This window comes from Sebastes fasciatus, chromosome 12 (genome assembly GCF_043250625.1).
Source record: "Sebastes fasciatus isolate fSebFas1 chromosome 12, fSebFas1.pri, whole genome shotgun sequence".
NCBI classification, from domain to species: Eukaryota; Metazoa; Chordata; class Actinopteri; order Perciformes; family Sebastidae; genus Sebastes; species Sebastes fasciatus.
In genome coordinates, this window is record NC_133806.1 from 26074522 (window position 1) to 26097886 (window position 23365).

The 23365-nt window shown below is 36.5% G+C and overlaps 2 protein-coding genes and 1 non-coding gene across 3 annotated transcripts; all 3 read left to right on the plus strand.

The window, feature by feature from the left end:
* Window positions 1-1749: 1749 nt before the first annotated feature.
* On the plus strand, window positions 1750-5639 carry LOC141779538 (uncharacterized). The gene is made up of 5 exons (XM_074654421.1): window positions 1750-1909; window positions 2040-2176; window positions 3139-3367; window positions 4431-4537; window positions 5423-5639. The coding sequence occupies exons 1-5, from the start codon at window positions 1864-1866 to the stop codon at window positions 5582-5584; spliced, it is 681 nt and encodes a 226-aa protein (XP_074510522.1). The 5' UTR covers window positions 1750-1863; the 3' UTR covers window positions 5585-5639.
* A 2687-nt stretch (window positions 5640-8326) lies between these two features.
* trnas-aga (transfer RNA serine (anticodon AGA)) lies at window positions 8327-8408 on the plus strand. Its single transcript has one exon. It is a non-coding gene; the product is annotated as a tRNA-Ser (tRNA).
* Window positions 8409-10244: 1836 nt separating this feature from the next.
* On the plus strand, window positions 10245-16881 carry cfap418 (cilia and flagella associated protein 418). Its single transcript, XM_074654435.1, has 6 exons — window positions 10245-10407; window positions 12201-12303; window positions 12819-12883; window positions 13191-13256; window positions 13462-13557; window positions 14815-16881. Exons 1-6 carry the CDS (start codon window positions 10259-10261, stop codon window positions 14972-14974), a joined length of 639 nt encoding a protein of 212 aa, XP_074510536.1. The 5' UTR covers window positions 10245-10258; the 3' UTR covers window positions 14975-16881.
* Window positions 16882-23365: the final 6484 nt, after the last annotated feature.

Consider the following 23365-nt stretch of genomic DNA (forward strand, 5'->3'; position numbering starts at 1 on the left):
GGGGAAAAGCATAATAGGTCCCCTTTAAAGGTACAGCAGGCTGGATTTTTTTGTTTTGTTTTTTCCCCCATAATAGTTTCCTGGAAGTAACATCAGGTGTACAGAAACATACAAATAGAGCACAAATGTAAATGATTCAGCCTCCATATTTTGGTATTTTCCCCCCAAATTCTCCTCCCACCCAACCCTCACCTAATACACCTGCTGCATTGTCATGATGCATGCAGGCTGATTTTACCTTGTTGTTGATGTTCAAAAAATTGGCACAGTTTGGCTCAAATGTAATAGTCCGGTTACAGCAGGAATAAGGAGTCTTGATCTCCATCACAGCTGAGTCGCCTCTCACAGACACCACAGCAGCTGATAGGCATACTGTCAATACAAGGAAGAAATAAGTTATTGTTCATGTTAAACCATCATTTTCTACCTTGCTTTTTTCCTCTCAAAATATCAAACTTAAATCCCTGTGGTTCAAAATCTACTTTTAATTTGACATGATTTGTACCTCAAATCCATCCAGTGCACATAAAATAAGCAAAACTTAATTGAGACTTTCAGAACTTGTCTTGTTTTGGTTTTATTATTTTTCTCCTGAGGTCTGGAAAGCATTACGTAGTGTGTGTTCATTAATAGCAAACTAATTAAGCACTTAAACATACCAATTGCATCACCAACAGCGGGAATTTCCTTTGAGATACTTCATGGAAACTACCAGCAGCGTGCAGAGAAAGCACGGGGAAAACCCACACGCTGCTTTCTCTTTCACCGTTAATAAGTATGTTAACGGAACACACTATGATACCCGAATAACATGTTATTACATGGTTGAATAGTTAGCATTAACTTGAGGCACAGCAAATAGTAAATGTTACTGTAGCAGTAAGGTTTTAAATAGTTAGTGAAATGTTGGTGCAGCTTCTGCAGCCGGCGGGACGCCATGATGATGCAGCAGTTTCAATGCTAACATTAGCTTTAGTGGTCACAAATGATATATATATATATAACTAAATAATAATAAAACATCTTTCAAGAGCGACAATCTACTATTTATTCTCTAATTAACTCTCTAACACGTTAATCCGCTCTCTCCCACATAGTAACGCCAAACTTCATTCAAAAAGCATTACATTTAATATATTCTAACGTGCAGTCCATGTTTTTAAGCAGGTAACACAAGACTTTAACATATTATCTAAATCTACATGATCCCACCTTCAATTCGGCTCACATTAAACTGACTTCCATGTTGCAATTGTTGTTATTAACACTGATATCTGGTGTAAGTAATAGGGAGGTGTATCATTGCTGCTTGTGTAATGTGAGTAGGGTTAAAGCATGTGGTTAGCTAAATCATGCTGGTTTAACCACTAAATATCAGATGTTAACACACTGCATGCATGTCTGCTCTTTGAGCTAAGTGTATGCAATTAAAAGCACGTGGATATTTAAATTGGCAATTTTGTTAATGCAGTTTGGCGTGCGTCTGTAACAAGTTACTGTATAGCCTACTAGTTAATTTACAACATAATAATAATAATAATAATAATAATAATAATAATAATAATACTAATAATAATAAATCACTGACTAAATAGCTTGCATACTCACTAAAAAAGATGAGTGTGGGGGACAGATGTGCAGGCATCCTTCTAATGTTACAGAGCATTGTTAATCTGATCCCTGTAGCTTTACTGACGCTGATGAGGGGGTTTTGCATTGCAGACCACGCCCTTCACATGTCGGTTAGTTTCGTTTCCTGGAACTGTGGGAGAGATAACTCAGTTCCTTTTGTGACTGCATAAATACAGGCAAACCAGCTCATAAAAGTCAGTCCACTGTCCTCTCCTGCTACACATCATCATCATGATGTCTACAGATATTATGAGGGTTGCTCTGCTGCTGTCACTGTGTAAGTATTTATTATTTATTTATTTATTCATTTCAAAACATCCGTATTGAACCATTATGCACTTTTCCTCAAACTTATTGCATTCAATCTATTGCATGATAATTACAGTATGTATCATTGTGTTCCTCAGGTTCGTGCCTCGCTTCAGGTTTGGCCATCACAGGAGGCTTGCTCGAGGTTGAAGCAGTTTTCGGTGATGACTCAACTCTTGAATGCACCGCAGAACCCAAACCTGGTGTCCAGTACATAGCAGTGAGGTGGTACAAGGTAATACTGCGCTTATTTCATGCTAAAATACTTCATCGTTTTGTATATTTTACTTGTAAAAGTATACAAAGCAACAGGAAGGATAAAGGGTACTAGTCCACACCTCATTGGTTGGCCTGGATTCAAATGATTCAAATTACTTTCTGTTTCACTCTCCCTCCAAAATGTACAGTCATACACTGTATAATATAATGTAATATAATGTAATATAATATAATATAGTATAATATAATAAAATGCAATATGATATGATATAATATAATGTAATATAATATAATATAATGTAATATGATATAATATAATATATAAAAATAGTTTCACTCTTTGTAGTACTTGTTCAAGTAAAAGCAGTCGCAGTACAGAGGTATTACTTTAGTAAGTAAAGTAGAAATACTATAATCTAAAAATACTCCATTACAGGTAAGAATTCAAAATGTTGTAAAAGTACATATCAGCAAAATATACTTAAAGTATGAAAAGTGAAAGTACTCATGAATGAGTACTTTCACATTTTATACTTTACTCTGTTTCAAGTACAAGTCCTACATTTGAAATGTTACTTAAGTCAGAGTACTAAAGTATTATCAGGAAAATGTACTTAAAATATTGAACGTTAAAGTAGAGAAATGAACTCTGTGAATGTACATAGTACTGTTTTAACATACTTGAGTATTTCCATTTTATGATAGTTTATACTTCTACTCCACTACATTTAAAGATACTTTGTATACTACTGAGTAGATTAGTAGTACTGTATAGTATTGCATCATATTATATAAGTATATTAAGTATCATGTGTTTTTTATGTAAAAAGTAAGTATAATATATGTAGTGAAGTCCAAAGTACAATATTTCCCTCTGAAATGTAATGGAGTAGAAGTATAAAGAAACATAAAATGAAAATACTCACGTAAAGTACAAGTACCTCATATTTGTATTTAATGTAACTGATGATGTCACAGGTCGGAGAGCCTCCGTTGCCTCGTCTCTCGGGCCTTTTGACCAGAGACCTCCCCGACGGCCCTACGCGCTGGTACACCGGCCTGGAGCGAGAGGTGGAGCTGCTACGCGACTCCCGCAACGTCCTGCTGCCCAACGTGACGTGTGACGACGGCGGCTTGTACCAGTGTCACCTGGCGGCGCCAGTGGGGGAGCAGAACCGGGAGGGCCAGGTGCTCCTCACTCTGACAGGTAAATGTCACATGTTCTCATTCAGATTACAAACTTTCCCAGTTCTCTGATGGGAAAAAACATTTGAACACCTGAGGCATCTTTTAAATTTGAATCTTTCCAGACTCGACCATCACATTTACATCTACTGTAGACAAACATGGATGTGTGGCTCCAGGAATGGAGCGTGGGTGTGACCGGGTGAAGCACCTGCTACTTAAAACATTAAGAACCTCTAAATGGATCATTGGTTTTTTAAAATTCGCACCAAAACCCACTTTAGAAGTAGAATTAAGTTTTGAGCCTCTTGTAGGAAAAAAGAGTCTGCAGCCAGCAGCTCTGAGAGCTAAATGCTAATGTTATCATGCTAATAATCACAAGGTTAAAGGTCGTACGGTGTTCAGACCAAGAGCTAGACGTGCTGGAAAGGAGGAGGAGCTCCATAGATGCCAACAACTTTTCTTTCCTCCATCAACCATGGAAGAAATAACCTCTGTCGCTGATTTGTACATGTTGTGGAAGTCCCAGATATGTCAGAAAACAAATCTCATGCATAAAGAAGCAAATTAAAACATAAATATATATTTCTGTCACATTTTATCAATTAATTAATTAAGGGCCACATTTATTTTTAATATTATTTTTGCTACATTTAATTACATATTTATTTATTTATCGAGTCATTTATTTATTTATTTATTCATTTACTTTTAATCTTGGCATGTTTCGTCCTCCATAGCAAGGTGCCTTTTTCCTTCTGGTGAATGCAGTCAAAATGTCCTAAATATGATGTGAACGCCATTTTTCCTGCTTGTATCCTCCTGTGCAATATGTGACACACCATGTGTTTATTACAGCTATGGGTCTAATTATCCATCATGGACGTATCTTTAAAGGGAGAGGTGTATATAGTATATAGTTTAGTGTTTATGTATTTTTGTCTTTTTGTGATTTTCCCGGGTGTGGGATCAGTTAAGTTCTTCTCTTATCTGATGTTATTCTGTGCTGCTCAGTGAGCGATGCAGTTCATGCAGGTTCCAACTTGAGTAACTTATTTAACTAATTTCTGTTTTTTGATTTTCAGATTGTCCCACAGACGGTCCCTCCGAAGATCCGATGACAGACACTTACGTGCTTATTGTGGCTGCAATAGTGTTGATGCTCGGACTTGTGATTTTCTTCATAAGCTACGTAAGTCATGGAATCTGCTAACACACACACACACACACACACTAAAACAGCATTTACATGGTTTAATGTAACACAGCTTCACTTCTCAGCTTTTTACAGAGCGTTCACACCAAGAGCGAAGTGGACTTTTCGCACAGTGCGATTACATACAAAGTCAATGCAAAGAGGCGTCATTCATGTATTCACGGGAGTTGGAATATTAAGATTTAATAAATCTTGTATGTGTCTGTGGTCACCCAGAGCTATGATAGTACATCATATCTGTAGAGACCGGACCAAACTCTGTGTAGAAACCACAGACTGTCTATGGTAGAAACAAAAACGTCGCTGCTGTATTTATGCCTACATGACTTTATGTTGAGTGTTGATGGAGCAGCTGCATAGCCTGGCACTGATCCATCCAAACTCCACTCAGAAAACAAGCATTTTAAAAGTTGTTTGTCGTCTTGGTAACAGACCTGACAAAGCATGAATTCAGACTTTTTACAAATCAGCACCACTATGTAGTTATTTCAGCATCATTTTGATCTGTTTCTTGATATTAAATCACAGCACAATCTGTTTATTTTTTGTTCACACCTCAGTAGTGACGTGTGGCTGCTGGATACAGTCAGTGTAATGGTACTGTATGTGAATACAGCTCGCCGCCGGGTGATGTTATGAACCCAGACACGGCAGCATTTCGTTTTCTGACATATCTGGGACTTTCACAAAATGTACAAAGCAGCAACTGTGGTTATTTCTTCCATGGTTGATGGAGGAAAGAAAAGTTGTTGGTCCAACTTCGCTCTTGGTGTGAACACAGCTTTACAATTGAGCCACAACACAAAGCTACTCTGCTCTTTTTCATTCCTCATCTAAACGTATTTTGTCTCTCCACCACAGGGCAGTTTGAAGAACATCCTCAGAGACAGAAACCAGATAACAAAAAAAGAAACTTTATTGGACGCACCGCTCAGACCGCTTGAAAAAAAGGACTTACAGTTGATCTATACGTTGGGTCCTAAAGTGTCTAAAACACCCACGATGAAGCATGTCTGTGTTTAAAGACAAAGACGGTGTTGGATACTGAAAGAGAAAGACGACCCGCCGGTCGGGGAGACTCCACAAAACAGCTTCTTTTTAATGTGAGGATCCACATGTCCTCACGTTAATATCTCTATTACTTGTCCTCAATTGATTTATTGAAATGAAATAAGAAAAAATCCAGTGGACAGCATGAGCAGCAGGACCGTCGACATCAACTTAATCTATAAAATCAGCTGCAGCCTCGTCACTGGAACACTGAAAATCCTAATAATGAGCGAGTTTAAACAGACACTAACAGAATGATGCCCCCCCCGACTCCAGCTGAGGACCAACTCTAGAAAACTCTTCAGAAGCTAAAACAAATGTGGACAGAGCGGGATCTCCCACCCAGACGGAAACTGGTGGTCGTCGGGGCTGCTGTGGCTCAGGAGCTAGTACGGGTACCGACAGCACGGAGGTTCGATACCCGGCTCCTCCTGTCCACGTGTGGAAGTGTCCCTGAGCAAGACATTCAACCCCAAATTCATTCACTGATATCATGTGAATACATGTAAAATTGTAAAAAAAAGAAATATTTTTGACATTAAAATTGCTAAAATGACTATAGCTTTGTTATATATTTTATTGAGTTGTGTACTGTACTTACCAAAGAAAAAAAATAGGTTTAAGGTTCTTTATTTGTCATTTGTCAGTTCCAGTGAAGCCGTCATTGGCAATGAAAATTAATCTTTGGTCTCCTGTTCCTTCAACAATGCTCATAAAATATGTAAATATATGAAAGGGGAGATCACACAAGTACATGTAAAAGCAAAATGATAATCTAAGGCATAAAATAGTGCAGTTAAAATATGGGACATAAATATAAGTATTTTTTTTTAATTATCTTAGTTTAGTTCTTTCTTCCTTTTCTTCTCCTGTGGGGGGGGGGGGGGGGGGGGGGGGGGTCGGAGGTCCTTTGTATAAGCCTTTAGCTTCTTGACCTCTCCTGACACATTTCTTTTTTCTTTTTCATCCCATAGCAACTGTCTGCTATACATAGCAACGGTCTGTTATAAAGAAATAACCGACCGCAGAACGCCGTGATCACAATCGAGTATTCAACCACGCCGTGTAATAAAGGCATACTGTATATCTTCTTCGTCATGTGACGGTGGAAAACTCTTTTCCTCATTTAGCAGCAGTGAGAAGCCTTAGTGCCCTTTAAAAAACAGGAAATGAGAAGAATAACACCTCTGCTCTGAGCTATTTACATTTTATCTGAGTGGAACTTTCACGATGACACTGTGGGGAAAGCCCGAGAGACAGACAGCGACGCCGTCACTGTCTGGGCTTTAAAAAAAAAATAATGTAGCACTTCTCCTTTGAGATAAAAATACAGAGAATAATACAGAGATGTATGTTTTATATCTGCATTGTCAACTACTGTTGGCCTTCCAGTGTTTGGTTCAGATTGAGACTCTATTTTAGCAATACAAAATATGAATAATTTGAAACTAAAGAATGAACGGAGGAGGACAGAGTTTGCTTTTCACCTCCAAATAGAACGACGTTTAGTATGAAGTAATGTTTGTAATTGGTTCTTGTTTTAGTGTTTTTAGTTTAGAGCCAATGAAACAATCTCTCTCGTGATTCTGAGATTACGTTTGAATCGGCAAATTGAATTAAATATGCTGATATTGAACTTGTGTCTATGAGGCTCGTATGTAAGTTTTGTTTTTGTCGTTTGTTTTGTTTACAGGGCTGCCTGTTTCACATTTGAAAAATGATTAATTTGTCTGTCATAAGGAAAGCTTTTGGGTCCTGGTGTTTAGTTTGTTAACGCTTGCAGACGTTAGATAAAATACTATCTTTTCCAACAATGCTGCAGAGCTTGGCAGCCCTCTATCATAATTTCAAGTTTGTTTCCCTTTAATAAACATATATAACATATGTTTTTGAGGGTTTTTTAGAGGTGGAAAAGTTCTGGTTCCCTCTTCAGACCTGTGACAAATGCTTACTAGCATTTATGTAACTCACATTGGATTTGGATTAAGTTCATGATAAAGTTATGATGGTTAAAACATTATTTTAATCAGTGTGGGTTTTTTTTGGTTTCTGGTTCTTATGAAAAGAAATCATGTATGCATTATTTCTAGGATTGTTTTAATATAGGGGAACTCCGTCTGAAGTGTTGCTATGAGTTTCTGTTCTGCAAAAATGAAAGGTGAGGAAATGCACAAGTGGGGAAATTTGTGTGACAAAAAGAACTCTGCTTTTGTCAAAAGGGACAGGATATTCATATTATCATTCATATTCATATTCATAAAATGTTGAAAACTCAATAAATATACTGTTGAACCCCCCACCCCCCGCATTTATGTAATGGGAATTAATTAATGAATCTTAAATTTAATTTAAATTTTGAATATTGTTTGTTCATTAATATATCTGTATCTATGTATATATCATGTACTGTAAATGTTTTTATTATTAAAATACTGGATATTTGTAAGTATACATAGGCTACATAATATTTATCTATTTATAAAATGTTGAAAACTCAATAAACATGTAATGGGAGTTCATTTAATTGATTTAAAATTGAATTTGTAATACTGTGTGTTCATTAATATGTATGTATGTATGTATGTATATGTAATGTATATGTTTCCTTTAAGACTTTAATACTCATATATACCTTTTGAAAATTCTATAAAATCCACTTCAGATGTACATCTCTCGCTAATAAATTCCTCTTTCATGACGTATATTGCATCTTCTGTTGTCGTGGCCGAGTGGTTAAGGCGATGGACTAGAAATCCATTGGGGTCTCCCCGCGCAGGTTCGAATCCTGCCGACAACGTGATCTTTGTTTTCTGTTCTCATATCAAAAATACTTTAGTTCACTTTCACCGTTATCCAACTAAACACATTACACATTCATTATGCTAACATTTGGCCTAACAGCGGCGTTGTGGCTAACCCGAATCCCAACGGCATTAAGAAATAACAGCACTTCCTTTCACATTTTCAAAATACAATTTCATAATTTATATGCCCAAAACATAAAATACAAACAGCAGAGAAGCCAGCATTAATGTTCATTATTAATTAAATTTAATAGTAATATTTGCACACTTCACTTCATTAAATGCAGTAAGTTATTGTGATATAGCAGTTTCTTTCCACAGACCATCACTCTGATGAACATTTAATCAGTCATACACTGTCAATAACCCTCTAACACCAAATATCCACTGCTGCTCTTATAGACCATTCTTACAGTCTCTGCACATTTTTAGAATATAATTTACAGTCTTTAATGCACATTTTTAGATTATGATTTACAATCCTTAATGCGCATCTTTCTATTATATCTACATATCATCTGTCACTTTATATACATATTGTAATATGTACATACCTGTCACTGTAAATATAAATCCTACTCAGTGAACACACAGTATATAGAAAGTTCCACATGTACATGCTGTACATAATCATCTAGTCTACGTATATCGCTCCAGTATTTATTTCATTGCACTATTTGTATTGTTTACATCTCACTAACACTTGACTTGTATATAGACATTTTATTTTTATTTTATTTTTATTATTGCATTCTTTTATTCTGTTATTTCGATTCTGTGTAAGTACACTGAGAGAGCTACATACAAACTGGAGTCTAATTCTTTGTATGTATGTATATACTTGGCGAAATAAACTTGATTCTGATTGTAAATGTAATATTTAATTTAATTTATGTTTATGTTTTTTATGTAATTATGTTTCCCTAACTCTAGGCTGTACAGGAAGGCCAGCTCTGTCCTGGGATGCCCCCTCGACACAGTGGAGGTGGTGGGAGAGAGGAGGATGATGGCTAAGCTGTCATCCATGTTGGACAATGACTCCCACCCCATGCAGGACACCATCTCAGCACTGGAGAGCTCCTTCAGCGACAGGCTGCTCCACCCAAAGTGTGTGAAGGAGCGCTATCGCAGGTCCTTACTTCCTGCAGCTGTCGGACTCCACAACCAGCACTGCTCCCAGTAGCCAGCACTGCTCCCAGTATACCACTTACACACCAAAAACTGACAATAACCTGATATTTTCAGGTTTTCATTAATTTCATTCATTCATTCTCACTGTGCAATATCATTTTCCACTTGTGCAATTTTGTTAATCTGTTTATTGTCAATACTCTATATACTATTTACTATACTATACTACTACTATATACTGCCCCTATTCTTATACTTGTTTCCATTTAAATGGTTCACATTTTGTTACACTTTGTTTAGCTCTTTTTTACTGTGTTAGCTGATGCATCTTGTTTCTTGCATCATCCCCTTTGCTGCTGTACACTGCACATTTCCCCACTGCGGGACTAATAAAGGAATATCTGATCTTATCTTATCTTACATTGTGCTGCTTTAACATCTGAATGTATTCCCCTGGTAATTAATAAAACCTTATCCTAAAGTTTAAACCAACGAAACAGTTTCATTTTGTAACAGTTGAAGTCAAATTTATGACAAAGTCGGAGGAAACTACTGTACACTCATCTTGTGACACTTATTTTGAAAGGCGGTGTGGCTCCATTTCCGCTCTGTGCTCCTGTCTCTTAGCAACAGCGGACGCTCTGAGCCAGCTGGCTTGTGTTGCTAGGCTAGCTGGGGTTAGCTCGGTTAGCTAGCTGGGTTAGCTCCAGACATGGATGAGGACGACCTGGACCTGGACGAGCTGCTGGATGAAGTGGAACAAAAGTTTTGTCGCAACGTTTCTGTCGCATCTTCGGCTCGCGAGGACCCGAGCGAGGCTGGAAAACGCGGGAAAGACAACGAAGGACGGAGACAACACAGGTGAACGATGCTAATGTGGCTAGCTAGTGTCAGCTAGAAGCTAACATAGGGAGGAGTGCTGTGTGGCTGCTCGTTTCTCTGTGTTGATAAGGTTAACGAGCTGTAACAGGTTTAAACTTGAGCTAATCACGCTTCCAGCTCAGTAAAGATGCAGAATAAAGTCAGTAAAGTTAGCTTGTGTTCACAATAACTCATGAAAATCACACCTGTCATTTGCTGATGTTGTATATCAGGATCCAAAACGAATCGTCTTCCTCTCAATGTAGGAGTATATGGGATCACAACTTGGGCCAGGTCTTGCAAATATAAGAGACTACTGTAATATCTACTGTGCATCTCTTGAAAGAAAGGATTCAATGATTCTATGTTGACTCTGACCACAACATCAGGATCACATGTGATTCATTTGACACTATTCACTTCCTGGTCCTGAGCTTCAATCATAATTATAGTTTAAAAAAACAAACAAACACATATTCAGAAATACAGGACAATAACCATTTCACCGGCTTATACCTCTGAAATACAGAATTGCCTGGCTCATAAATGTTGTGTATTGAGCCGAAAAATTGTAGAACTAATCATTTAAATCAAGAAAATTGCCTTATTTGAAATGTTACGGCCTGGAATGGATTCCCAAAAAAAAGATTATAGAAAAGCTCATGATAAAATTGTGTTTGGAAAAATTTTACATTAACACCAAGACAGATTGTTGTCCTAAAATGTGGATCCATTTACTGGAAAAGCTCCTATACATTAGGAAGAATCTAACCAAAGAGGTGAAGTTCATAAGAAGACTTTATATTTCACACCCAAATTAAACACCTAAAATATTTAAAAGTTCTGTTGCATCATAACAGATATTTATAATAACAGATTTTTTCTCGGCTGTCCTTTCATAACTCATAATCTCACACCATAATACTACTTAATGTGCCCTCTCCCATCATAAGAATGCAGCGACATTGGCTGCAGTTTGTTTTTAATACATTTCAATAACCTTTGAAACAGTTTTTGAGACTCTATACAGCATTTGTTCTGTTGCTGCAGTCTCTAAGTCAATAACTAAGAAAGCATTTCTGTTTAAAGCTCCCTCTGATTGGAACAATCTACCTGTAGGAGCCTCATTTAGTGTAATTGTAAATATGATATGGATCGAATATTTAGTCTACCTAGATATTCGACCCACATCATCTTTACACTTGTTCAAATACCTTCTTATGTCTTCTTATTGTAGGATCAGTTGTACATGTCCATAATAATAACACCTCTATAATTATGTTTTATAACTTTATATATTTAATGCTATCACTGACATTAATTATTTTCTAGAATCTATGAATGAATGATCCATTTCTACTGTTTTTTATGTCTTATTATTATTATAATTATCTTTATTATTATTATTATTATTATTATTATAATTATTATTATTTTCACGTCTGGTTATGTTTATTTATCTTGTTGTTTTGTTTTTTGTTAAATGCATTGTCTAATTAAAATGTCAAAATGTAAATCCAATTTTACTAAACAGCAAAAAAAGTTGTCGATAGATGTTTTCTTATTATTCAGATTTTTCATATTTAATTCCCTACATGCTGCTCTAAATGCTGCGTTCTCCAAACTACCAAGACTAAAATACTGGAGAAACACTGAATCCTTAACTCATGTATTAAACTAAAAGAAAATAATACTGGAATCAACCTGTAAAATACCCAGTAAGGTTTAAATAGATGAATCGTAGAGGTTTACTTGATGTTTGATACTAATTCATCATTTTGTTTCCTCTTTAGTGCCACTAAACCTGAACAGCCGATAAGCAGCGTCTCTGACGATATCGACGCCCTTCTGGAAGAATTATTCGAAGAAGACGACACAGATTCCCCTCAACTAAAGGTCAACATGTACTTTATACAAAAAGACGGACAAGTTTTCAACCACAAAAATGGTCTTTCTCAGTTAAACAGTACCTGTGTATTCAAGTGTCCCTGTGACATACAGTATACGTTCCCTGAGTGCTGGGAAGAAAATAGTTAATTAAAAGAAAGCTGTACTTTAAAGCAAAAACTTTTTTAGTGAAGTTAAAGTATTCAAAAAATAAGGGAAACACTTGGTACAAAGCTTACACGTATAATAATTAAAACATTTGTCTTTAGATATAAAAGAAACTCTGACCTGTACTAAGTATTTTAATGCTGAATATGGTATGACATGTTTACATTCAGTGTTAAGTTGTACTTTTGCGCAGCGCACAAGCAAATTACTACCAAACATTTTTATCATGCAGCATCAACACAGGTGGTAATACATCTAATTAGGTTTAAATTAATTAACAGGAGATTTTTTCTACTGCAGGAATGTGTTTTTTACCACAACAGTCTGTAATCTGTTTATTTTCCCTGTCATTTCAGACTGAGCAGTCTTCTAAAGGAACACAAGTGGAGAAGAAGCTGTCGTCTCAGTCTGGAGGGAGGAAGTAAGTGAATTAGTTCATTCTGAATTAAAAAACATTAATTACAGGGTAAATATGCAGAGCAAGAAAATGCATTCAGACATTTTTTGTTGTCACTTTGTGCGTGTGTGTGTGTTCATTCAAGAATCTAAACTTATTGAGTCTTATATATATGTGTATACGAAAGTAGGAACTAGGATTTATATTCCTAATAATGTTTCCCAGGTTCTTCAGTATATCTATTGTTCTGTTGGCTCTGTTGATTCTCCTACATGGATGCTGTTTGTCATTTGTGCTTGGAGACGATCTGCGCTGTCTGTTATGCATCCAGGTGCTGTCCTGTGTTCGTTGGCGGGAGCTCTGTCACTAACGGCGTAGGAACAGCCACATCCAAGAGGTGTGAAAAATGATTTCATACTGCGAGCGTCTGTCCCGTCTCGCCTGTTTTTGGTTTATAATGATACAGGACTCTGGTACGGATTAGTTATCCCCAACATACTTTTATTAGGTTAAACCAAGGTAGCAAGTTTACTGTATTAACGACATACTGATGATATGTTATTTTTAAATGACAATGACTGACAAGTGATCTGCATCAACAGGTCATGTGACCAGTTGAGGTGTACTTCCTGTGACTTCCGGGTGCTGATGTTTGATGACTGTGAGTGGGACTCGTCCTGTGATTACCTGTTCCTCAGGTGAGTCTGCAGACGCAAGAAAACCTCTCTATCTCTGCGTCACACTAAAATATATCAAACATTTATGCATCACATCATAATTCTTATCATATTTAATAAGATGGAGTCAGTATGTTGAGAGATATTGGTTGGTATTGGCTGATTGTTTTTCAGTTTGTTCAGAAGGTGGCAGTATTGAGCTGTAAAACTCACCTTCACGTCATCTTCACACACTTCTTTCTCTGCTTTACATCCACTGAAACATTTAATCTAAAGCAGAAGAGGAGGTGTACAAATGTATATTTACAATGCACAAGTGAAAATCTTCAATGAGACTAAAGTAAGTCATAAAACCTCATTAAATCATTTCAAACGTACATGAACATCTTTTTTTCCCTCCCACATAACCGCAGTTTCCTTTTTATCCCCATGGAGACAATTGTGCTTCTGCAGACCAGTGTGACCAGAATACAAACAAGCAGAAGCTTTGTTATATTCAGACCCCCAAACCTGCTACAAACCACAATCTAATACACGGGAATAAGTGCAGCAATGCAGGGTTTTCTCTTCAGATCGATTAAACTAATATTTAAGAGCTAAAATTAAGGCTGTATAAAACCATCCAGAGATCAACGTTGTTACACCAACACACAGGTGACATAAAGACTTTCATTTAATTTGAACATTGCAGTGATCTGGTGCAGGAGCAGCAGCGGGAAGGGCTCAGACTAATTCCTGGTGACACAGTGTCGTCTGTTACAGTAACAGAGACTGACAGGAAAACAAAGAAACACTGATGGAGGAGTGTAGGAGGGACGAGAGTTTGACTGAACACAGGGGCTTCTTCATCTTTATCCTCTTCTTCTTCTTCTTTATCTTTTTCTTCTGCTTCTTCTTCTGGCTTTGGTGTCTGAGGTTGTGAATTCGAGACCCGATCGAGACAGAACAAACATGCTAATGCCTTAAAGGATTAATGAAGGTGGTCCATCCTATGTTCCTCATTTGTTTTCCTCTTCTTCCTTTTTTAATCTTCCTCTTCCTCCTCAAAATGCTCGACCCCGACCCACAGCTGCTGAAAACTTGTAGTTTTCACAGTGTTTGCTGAAGAAAGGAGAGATAAAATATAACTTTCAAAGACATCTGTATGATGCATGGCCATTATTTCATTGGACCGGTGTAGTTAAAATCAGATTAAAAACCTCAGCAGGCTAACATGCTCAGGTCCTGTCCTCAGTAATTATTCATCTTTATTAAACTGCGTTGTGTCCGTCTGTGCAGGAACAACATGCCGGACCGTCAGAAGCTCCGAGCCAAGCTGAAGAAGAGGAGAGGTTTGAGGGCGTACGCCTGCCAGTGTAGCTGGTTCTCCACGTCAGAGCCGACAGACCTCCGAGACCAAGCTCAGCTCAGATGGGTCTGTGGCAAACATCTGGACTGATGTTCAGTCAACTCTAGATAACAGAAAGGTTACGGACAGAGAAACTTCTGCTGCTTTCTGTCCTTTCCTATGTCCACTCAACTTTAGCAACCTTTCAGAGACGACGTCCATCTTCAGACAGAAACATTTCCAAAGGGTTCCCTTGACCTCTGACCTCCAGATTATGTGAATGAAAATGGGTTCTATCCCACGAGTCTCCCCTTTACAGACATGCCCACTTTATTATAATCATGTACAGTTTGGGGCAAGTCATAGTCAAGTCAGCACACTGACACACTGACAGCTGTTGTTGTCTGTTGGGCTGCAGTTTGCCACGTTATGACTTGGGCATATTTTGTATGCTAAATGCAGTACCTGTGAGGGTTTCTGGACAATATTTGTCATTGTTTTGTGTTGTTAATTGATTTCCAATAATAAATATATACATACATTTGCATAAAGCAAACCTATTTGTCCACTCCCATGTTGATAAGAGTATTAAATACTTGACAAATCTTCCTCTAAGCTACATTTTGAACAGATATAAAATATGAGCTGTTGCTCCTGTTGCTGTCTCTGAGAGGGGGAGTGATGGACTGAAGGAGGAAGACAGACTGACAGAGATGTGACTCAGTCTCTCACACAGCAGGAAGAACAGGTCGACTAGAGGAGGAGGAGGAAGAGGAGGAAAACAACAGCCGGAGTGATGGAGCTCTGCAGGAAGGATGAAGTTGTCACCGGCTGCCAGGGTCAACCTGAGAAAACCGAGGAAGATGAAGGTCCACACTGATGCTCTGCATGTTTCATCCCTTAACCACAAATCATAATATAGATTATATTAACATCATTTAAATCATAACGTCAGATTTTAAATTTGATTTCCCTTCTAGCAGATATCCAGTTCAGTTTATTTCATTACACAATTTACAGGTACTTTACTTGAGTATTTCCATTTTATGCTTCTACTACATCTCAGAGGGAAATACTGTAGTTTTTACTACACTTCATTTTTTGACAGATTTAGTTACTTTTTACAGATTTGGAATCATACGAAATATATAAAACAACAATTAACTAATAAATGCTGATGTATTATTGTAGATTAAACTACCAGCAGTATAAAGTCAATAAAAGTAGCTCCACATTTACCAGCTGTAACATTAAAGTGATGAACACATTAATGCATCAATAATTATAATATTATTATTATATTATTCTACATAATAAATACTTTTGGTACTTTAAGTATATCTCGATGCTAATACTTTTGTACTTTTACTTTTAATTCAGGACTTTTACACGTATCAGAGTATTTCTGGGGTTTTCTGTAACCACGGTCACTATTGACTGTCAAATAAAATAAAAAAATCTACTTCTATGAATTTGAAGTTTAACCATCAGAGTATTAATACATGTAAACAGGTACACAAAATTACATATAGTGATTACAATTTTAATTTGTTATGGTTTTCATCACTTAATGTCCCTACCGCAACATTCCAATAACGTTCATTTTATACATTTTGCTTTTTTACTTTCTATAATATTTTTAAGACATTTTGAGATTTCGTGATTTTCTCTGCACCCTGTAAAATGTAGATGAATTAGATGAAAAAATCATATAAATGATTTGTAAATAATTAATATGGTGTGAAGTAATACGTATATGAAACCATTCCATTTGAAATAATGTCATTATGATTGAATTAGCTCATTTATCTCAACATTGAGACCACAGTTGTGGGACATGAAGAAAAGTGGTGTTTTGGACCCATAAAATGCTTCATACATTTTATTAAATCACTTATGTTAAGATGAGTAATAACATTGTGTTTATATTTATCAAGCATTGCACTGCACATTTTAATTTAAAATCCAGAAATTCCTTGCTTGGACCTAAAGATGCCCATAGTTGTAGGTTCTACACTATGGTATTGCTGCTTTTAAAAATGCTTGTATAAGTACTTCTTCTACCACTGTTGATGTGTGTATATATATATATATATATATACATATATATATATACGACCGGTTGTTTGTGTTTGTTTGTGTGGCAGTTCAGCTTCTGACTGACCTCAGAATTCACAAGAAACTCCAGTTCTTTCTTCATTTTCCTCCAGCCTCTCTCCTTTTGGCATGTACATACATACAAAAAAAAATAATAAAAAAATAAAATAAAATAAATAAAAATAAAAATAAAATAAAAATAAAAAGACAACAATAAGAATAGCAGATAGTATCTCATAGAGTAAAGTGTATTGTCCTCAGACTCTCATGAATGGTAAACGGTGATCATAGAAATATATTTTATGTTTTACGTGGCACTAGGCATATTCTGCTTCCACCCTGAAGGGTATTGGCCTTTCAACAGAGTGTGTTTGAGCTCTGATGGTATATAGTCCAGGACAGGGTTCCAGATCTTAATAAATGAGCCCTCATTACCCCTAAGGACTGCACTCATCCTTTCATGTGGTAGTACGTTGAAGATCTCCCTGTACCAGAAAGTTACTGTGGGTGGGGTGTCTTTCACCCATTTTAGCAGGATGCATTTACGAGCAAGGAGCAGAAGTTTGTCCAGCAATTTGTAATGATTGAGAGAGAGAGAGAGAGAGAGAGAGAGAGAAACTACTTTAGAGGGCAAACCCAGTAAAAATAACCCTGGATCCTTACTTATTGTAGTCTTAAAGATCCCGCTCAGTTCTCGGGCTATGCGATTCCAGTATCTAGCAATCCGATTGCACCCCCAAAAGTAATGAAAATGGGACCCAAGGTCTGTGTTACACTTACCGCAAATGGGAGAGATGGTTCAAGATATTTTGTGGAGGGTAACGGGCTATATGGAGCCTATGTAATATTTTATATTGAATCTCCGCAAGCCTGTTGCAAATGAAGGTTGATTGCACCAGGTCGCTGCCTCCTGCCAGTCTTCCTCATTGTAGTCATTACCCAGGTCACCCTCCCATTTGCGTGATAATTTGGTCGTGTCATATTTATCATGAGAGTAAAGTATAGAATAGAAAAGGGATATTCCGTGATTTAAACCCTTCTGCTCACGGATAAACTTTTCTGCCTCACTGTAGATGGAAATGTCCTCTGTAGGCTTTACAAGTGAATTATCAAAATGCCTTAATTGTAAATATGCAAAAAAGTGATCTTTAGGGAGATTCAATTTGTCTTAAAGCTGCTGAAAGGATATCAAGGTATTACATAACACATGTCACGCCATGAGTGGAATAAAGAAAGCCTCAAGCCCGGTAAACATTCCTGATTATTATTAACATTTCTTTTAACCGTTTTAACCGATAGCGTTAATCGGTTAAAATGCTTAATGTCGGTTAACGGTTAAACGGTTAATATGGACATCCCTAGTCTGAAGACATCACTCATAGTTTTTATTTTTTTTTAAATGAGGGGAGGGGGAGTTTGAGCGGGCCCTGTTGCTGTATGGTACTAGTGCATGCAGTTTCCCCCGTTTTTTTTTAATATAATGTTAGTTTTTGGACTGTAAAAATTGGAGGGGTAGTTTACAAGTTTTTGTGAATGGCACCGTTATAGTAAAATGCAGACAATCATAAAAATGTCCAGGTAACATCACCTCAAGGTATTGCACTTCCTCGAGTGGATTTTAGGTGTGGGAAAAAAAATCGATCCACCTATGTATGGCGATTTTGTTTACGATTTTGAAATCGATTTTTTAATGCCAGAATAAATATATTTGCTTCATTTGCGTCTATGTGGAGGTAGATGGAAGTTACAGCTTTTATTGTTGTAGTCTGAGGAACGTGACTTCATATCCGTTCTGTATCCGTCAACCAAAACAAACCGCAACAAGCCAAAACGAGAAAGTAGAAAACGTCGGCGGGTCTGCGTGGATACGACCTGCACCCTCACATGTTAAATCCAAAGTGGTAAACACTACACATCCAGTAAAGGATGGAAACACTTTGGCTTTCACACATTGCAGGAAAAGCAGAGCTAGACATCACGGCTAAAGCTGCATGCTAACTCTGTCATGGAGAGGAAATGTTATCGTATCGCGGTAACGTGCGGTCAAGCCGGCCGTCACTCTCATCTCTGTGGTCAAATGGGCCGACGTTACAACTTTAGAGATCCCATATACTGACATTTATGCTAAATGCATTCAAACGGCCCCGATGGAGCTGACCATGGATGTATAAAGAGAACGGAGCTGACGGGAGAGCTACTGTAGAGACAACCTTGGAGAAGTTAGAGGAAGTATACACGTGTGACTACGTAGGTTTTCAAAACAACGTATTAACAGGGACCTGTATATACAAAATACATATATGTAAATGAGATTTATTAGATTATATTCACCAGAAGTATAAACATTACATTTCCCTTATAAATTAAAAAGAAAACAACACTAATTTTTGAGGGAAATGTTATGCTTTCATTTTGGGGTTGCTGGAAAAAATTTAATAAGAAATTCCTAACAATGACTGATATATTTGACTTCAGGACATCTCTGACTACATACATGCTGAAAATCAAACATTTTTACTGGATTAATTTAGATATTTTCCAAAGTGAAAGTCCCTAGAAGTGTATGATTAGACTTTTCTCTATGGTCTAGTGTTAAAAAAGTGACCTGTCACAGTGGCAGGAGAGGAAAAAATTTAATTTTAGACCCTGACGCATGAATGAACAGAACATCAACAAACTTCTTTTTCTAAGATTTCTGAACGAACGAAGCTCTCCTCATTCACCAACAGTTTCTATGAGTTTCCCTCCTGACCTTGGTTTCTTTACAACATTGACCAAGTTTAATTATCAAAGCACAATAAACCGCTTCACAAACATCATTCACTACTGCAGTTTATGAGGCTTTCACTGTAAAAAAAAGTGACTTTGACCTCTGACCTTCTTACATTTATTGCTTGTACTGTTGGTGATCAATGTCATTTTTCTTGCATCAGTTGCTTCAGTGTAAAACTATCAGAGTCTAAACTGAAAAACTGAACCGGATGTGAGGTCAGTGAAAGCTTTACTGTTCAACCTGCAGTTATAAATCCAAAAACTGGAATCTGATTAAAAGTCACTTGACCTTCTCCTCAAAATTGGACGTTAACAATAAATTGAATTTCAGAAATGAGAAGAATAACCTCCTGAATTAAACATCGCAAATATAAAAAATGAAATGTAAAACAAATTGAAGGAATACAGCCCCTTCATACTGTTCAACAGGCAATAACTAAATAAACGTATATTTCACATGCAGCATTGTGCGTCTTTCCTCCTCAACAGGCAGCGACCAGCGCTTTAATTAAAAGAAGTAATCAAATAAATGGAATATGAAAACTTAATTTCATACTTTACTGCCTCCTGTCCCAGCTGAGCTAATATCCTGCGTTCACACACACTGCTGTTATAATGCTGCAAACAGAAAACTCTCGTCTTCAGCTTCAAACATCAACCTCTGACATTTCTCTCTATTTTCTTTGTCTGATTCCTTTTCTTGTACCTGAAGACCTTTACACAAACTTCCACAAATGACTCAGTCTCCATACTGCTGCCATCACCCCCAACAGAGGAAATACACTCCAGACACAAAGACAAGAAAATACACCAGAGACCAGCTAGATTCATTTCTTTCTTCCCATCCCCAGGGTCATACCGAACAGGTTTCATTTCACAAGTTTGGATTTTCACAACTCTCTCCTTATTCCCTTTAACACTTTTCCCAGCAGCTCCTGTTCTCGTAACAGTTTCATAAGCCACTGGAACAAAAGCATGCTGGGAGATTTATTTCTCGTCTGATAATAACATCAGTACCTGTCTCAGCCTCCAGTGTGAGGTGTGAAGAATGACAATTAACCCGGAGGATGTGTGGCGTCTGAAGGCTGCAGATACAGAGATGAGCAGCAGCGACGATGGATGATTTTCCCTTCACAGCGTCCACTGAACTATGGAGGATGGAACCTGCCAAAATAAAAAATGAATGAATAAATAAATAACAGACTCGATAAATAAATAAATGTGTCATTAAATGTAGTATAAGTAATATTAAAAATAAATGTAGCTATCAATTAATTGATAAAATGTGACATAAATTGATAATTCTGTTTTAATTTCCTTCTTTATTAATTTATCTTTTATTAATTCCCTTATGCATTTACTCCTATGTTTAATTTTCCCTCTTATTTATTTATGTATTTTTATACATTTTTAAATTCATTTATTTATTTTTTGCATTTATTTTTATTTATTCATTTATTTTTTTATTTTATAATTCTTTTTAAATGTAATTATTTATGTATTTATTTATTTCTGCACGATTTTCCCTTTGCATTTCACCCCATATTTATGTCCCCAAACTTATTCATTTTTATAAAATAAAACATCTAAAAATAAATATAAAATAAAATGAGTAAATAAATATATTTAAGAGTTAATAAAAAATAAATACATAAATATATAAAAGGGATAATTAAACAGAAGACTAAATAAATAAGGGAATTAATACAAAGAAAAATAAATAAAGAAGCAAATCAAAATATCAATTATGTCACATTTTATCAATTCATTTTTATTTTTTATTAATTATTTTTGCTACATTTAATTACATGTTTATTAGGGCTGGGACGATTCACATATCTCCCGATTCCATACTATCACAAAACTTGGGTGACGATTCGATTTTTAGGTATTGCGCTTTGATATTACGATTTATGTTAACTTTTTTAACACAAGACCATGAGAAAAAGTTGAATCATACACTTCTAGGGACTTTTATTTGGAAAATATCTAAATTAATACATTAAAAATGTTTGATTTTCAGCATGTATGTAGTCAGAGATGTCCTGAAGTCAAATATATCAGTCAGGAATTATTTATTAAATTTTTTTTGTAAAAAGACTGAAACAAATCCATTAGTCATAGTTGCTGTCAATCCACTATTCGATTAACTATTGTTTCAGCTCTAGACTAAATTGATTGACTTTATAGTAAAAAATATTTTAAAACCACTCTTTGTTTGTTGCCCTGTTGTTATTAATAGAATACAAAGGAACTAAACAAAATAAGTTATGATAAAAACTTTTGAAACTCTGGTGTCTGTACAGTATATGTGTGTTTTGTGAGGTTGCCAGGGCTAAACTGCAAAGAGACAATGTAAGGAGGCTTTTGAAAAGGACACAAGAGAGTTATTATATTGACTGACAGAACACTGAGTGGTGAGCCTGAACTCTCATAGTCTGATGACGCCGGCGCTATTATCTCTGATGGAACTGAGCGAGTCAAGACTATTTTCTGATCTAATCGAGTCAATACGAGTTTAAATGGAAATCTGACATTCAGGAGGCGACTCACGGCTCTCTGAGGAAACAGAGAGACAGACAACTGACAATGACCGTTTAACAGACCATAATGCTGTTTTTTCCCCAGTAACTACAAATCACTTACACGTCACATCACTGCCGACCATTTTCCAAACCAGTTTTCAGAGTGATTCTTCCTCTCAGGGAGGCATCGATTTCAGCTACTAAACCAAGACTATATTTATTTTCATTGTCGATTAATCTGTTGATTATTTTCTTGATTAATCGATTAGTTATTTGGTCTATAAAATGTCAAGAAATTGTGAAAATGTGGATTAGTGTTTCTCAAACCCAAGATGACGTCCTCAAATGTCTTGTTTTGTCCACGGGTAGTAGTTTACTGTTGTGGAGGAGCAAAGAAACCAGGGTACAATTCACCTATCTACCGATTCGATACTATCACGATATTTGGGTGCTGATTCGATATGTATTGCAATCTTTAAGTATTGCGATTCGATATTACAATTTATTGTGATTTTTGTGAACTTTTTTAACACTAGACCATGGGAAAAAGTTGAATCTTACACTTCTAGGGACTTTTACTTTGGAAAATATCTAAATTAGTCCAGTAAAAATGTTTGATTTTCAGCATGTATGTAGTCAGAGATGTCCTGAAGTCAAATATATCAGTCATTGTCAGACATTATTTATTTTATACATTTTTCCAGCAACCCAGAAATCAAAGAATAAAGACATTTCCTTCACAAATTAGTGGTATTTTTTTTCAATTTATAAGGAACATGTAATGTTTTATACTTGTGGTGAGTATAATCCAATCAATGTTATTTATATATATATGTTTTTTGAAAACCAGACGTAGTCACACGTGTATACTTCCTCTAACTTCTCCAAGGTCGTCTCTAGCTCTCCTGTCAGCTCCGTTCTCTTTATACATCCATGGTCAGCGCCATCGGGGCCGTTTGAATGCATTTAACATAAACGTCAGTATATGGGTGCTCTACAGTTGTAGCGTCGGCCCATTTGACCACGGAGATGAGAGTGACGGCCGGCTTGACCGCACGTTACCGCAATACGATGACGTTTCCTGTCCGTGACAGAGTTAGCATGCAGC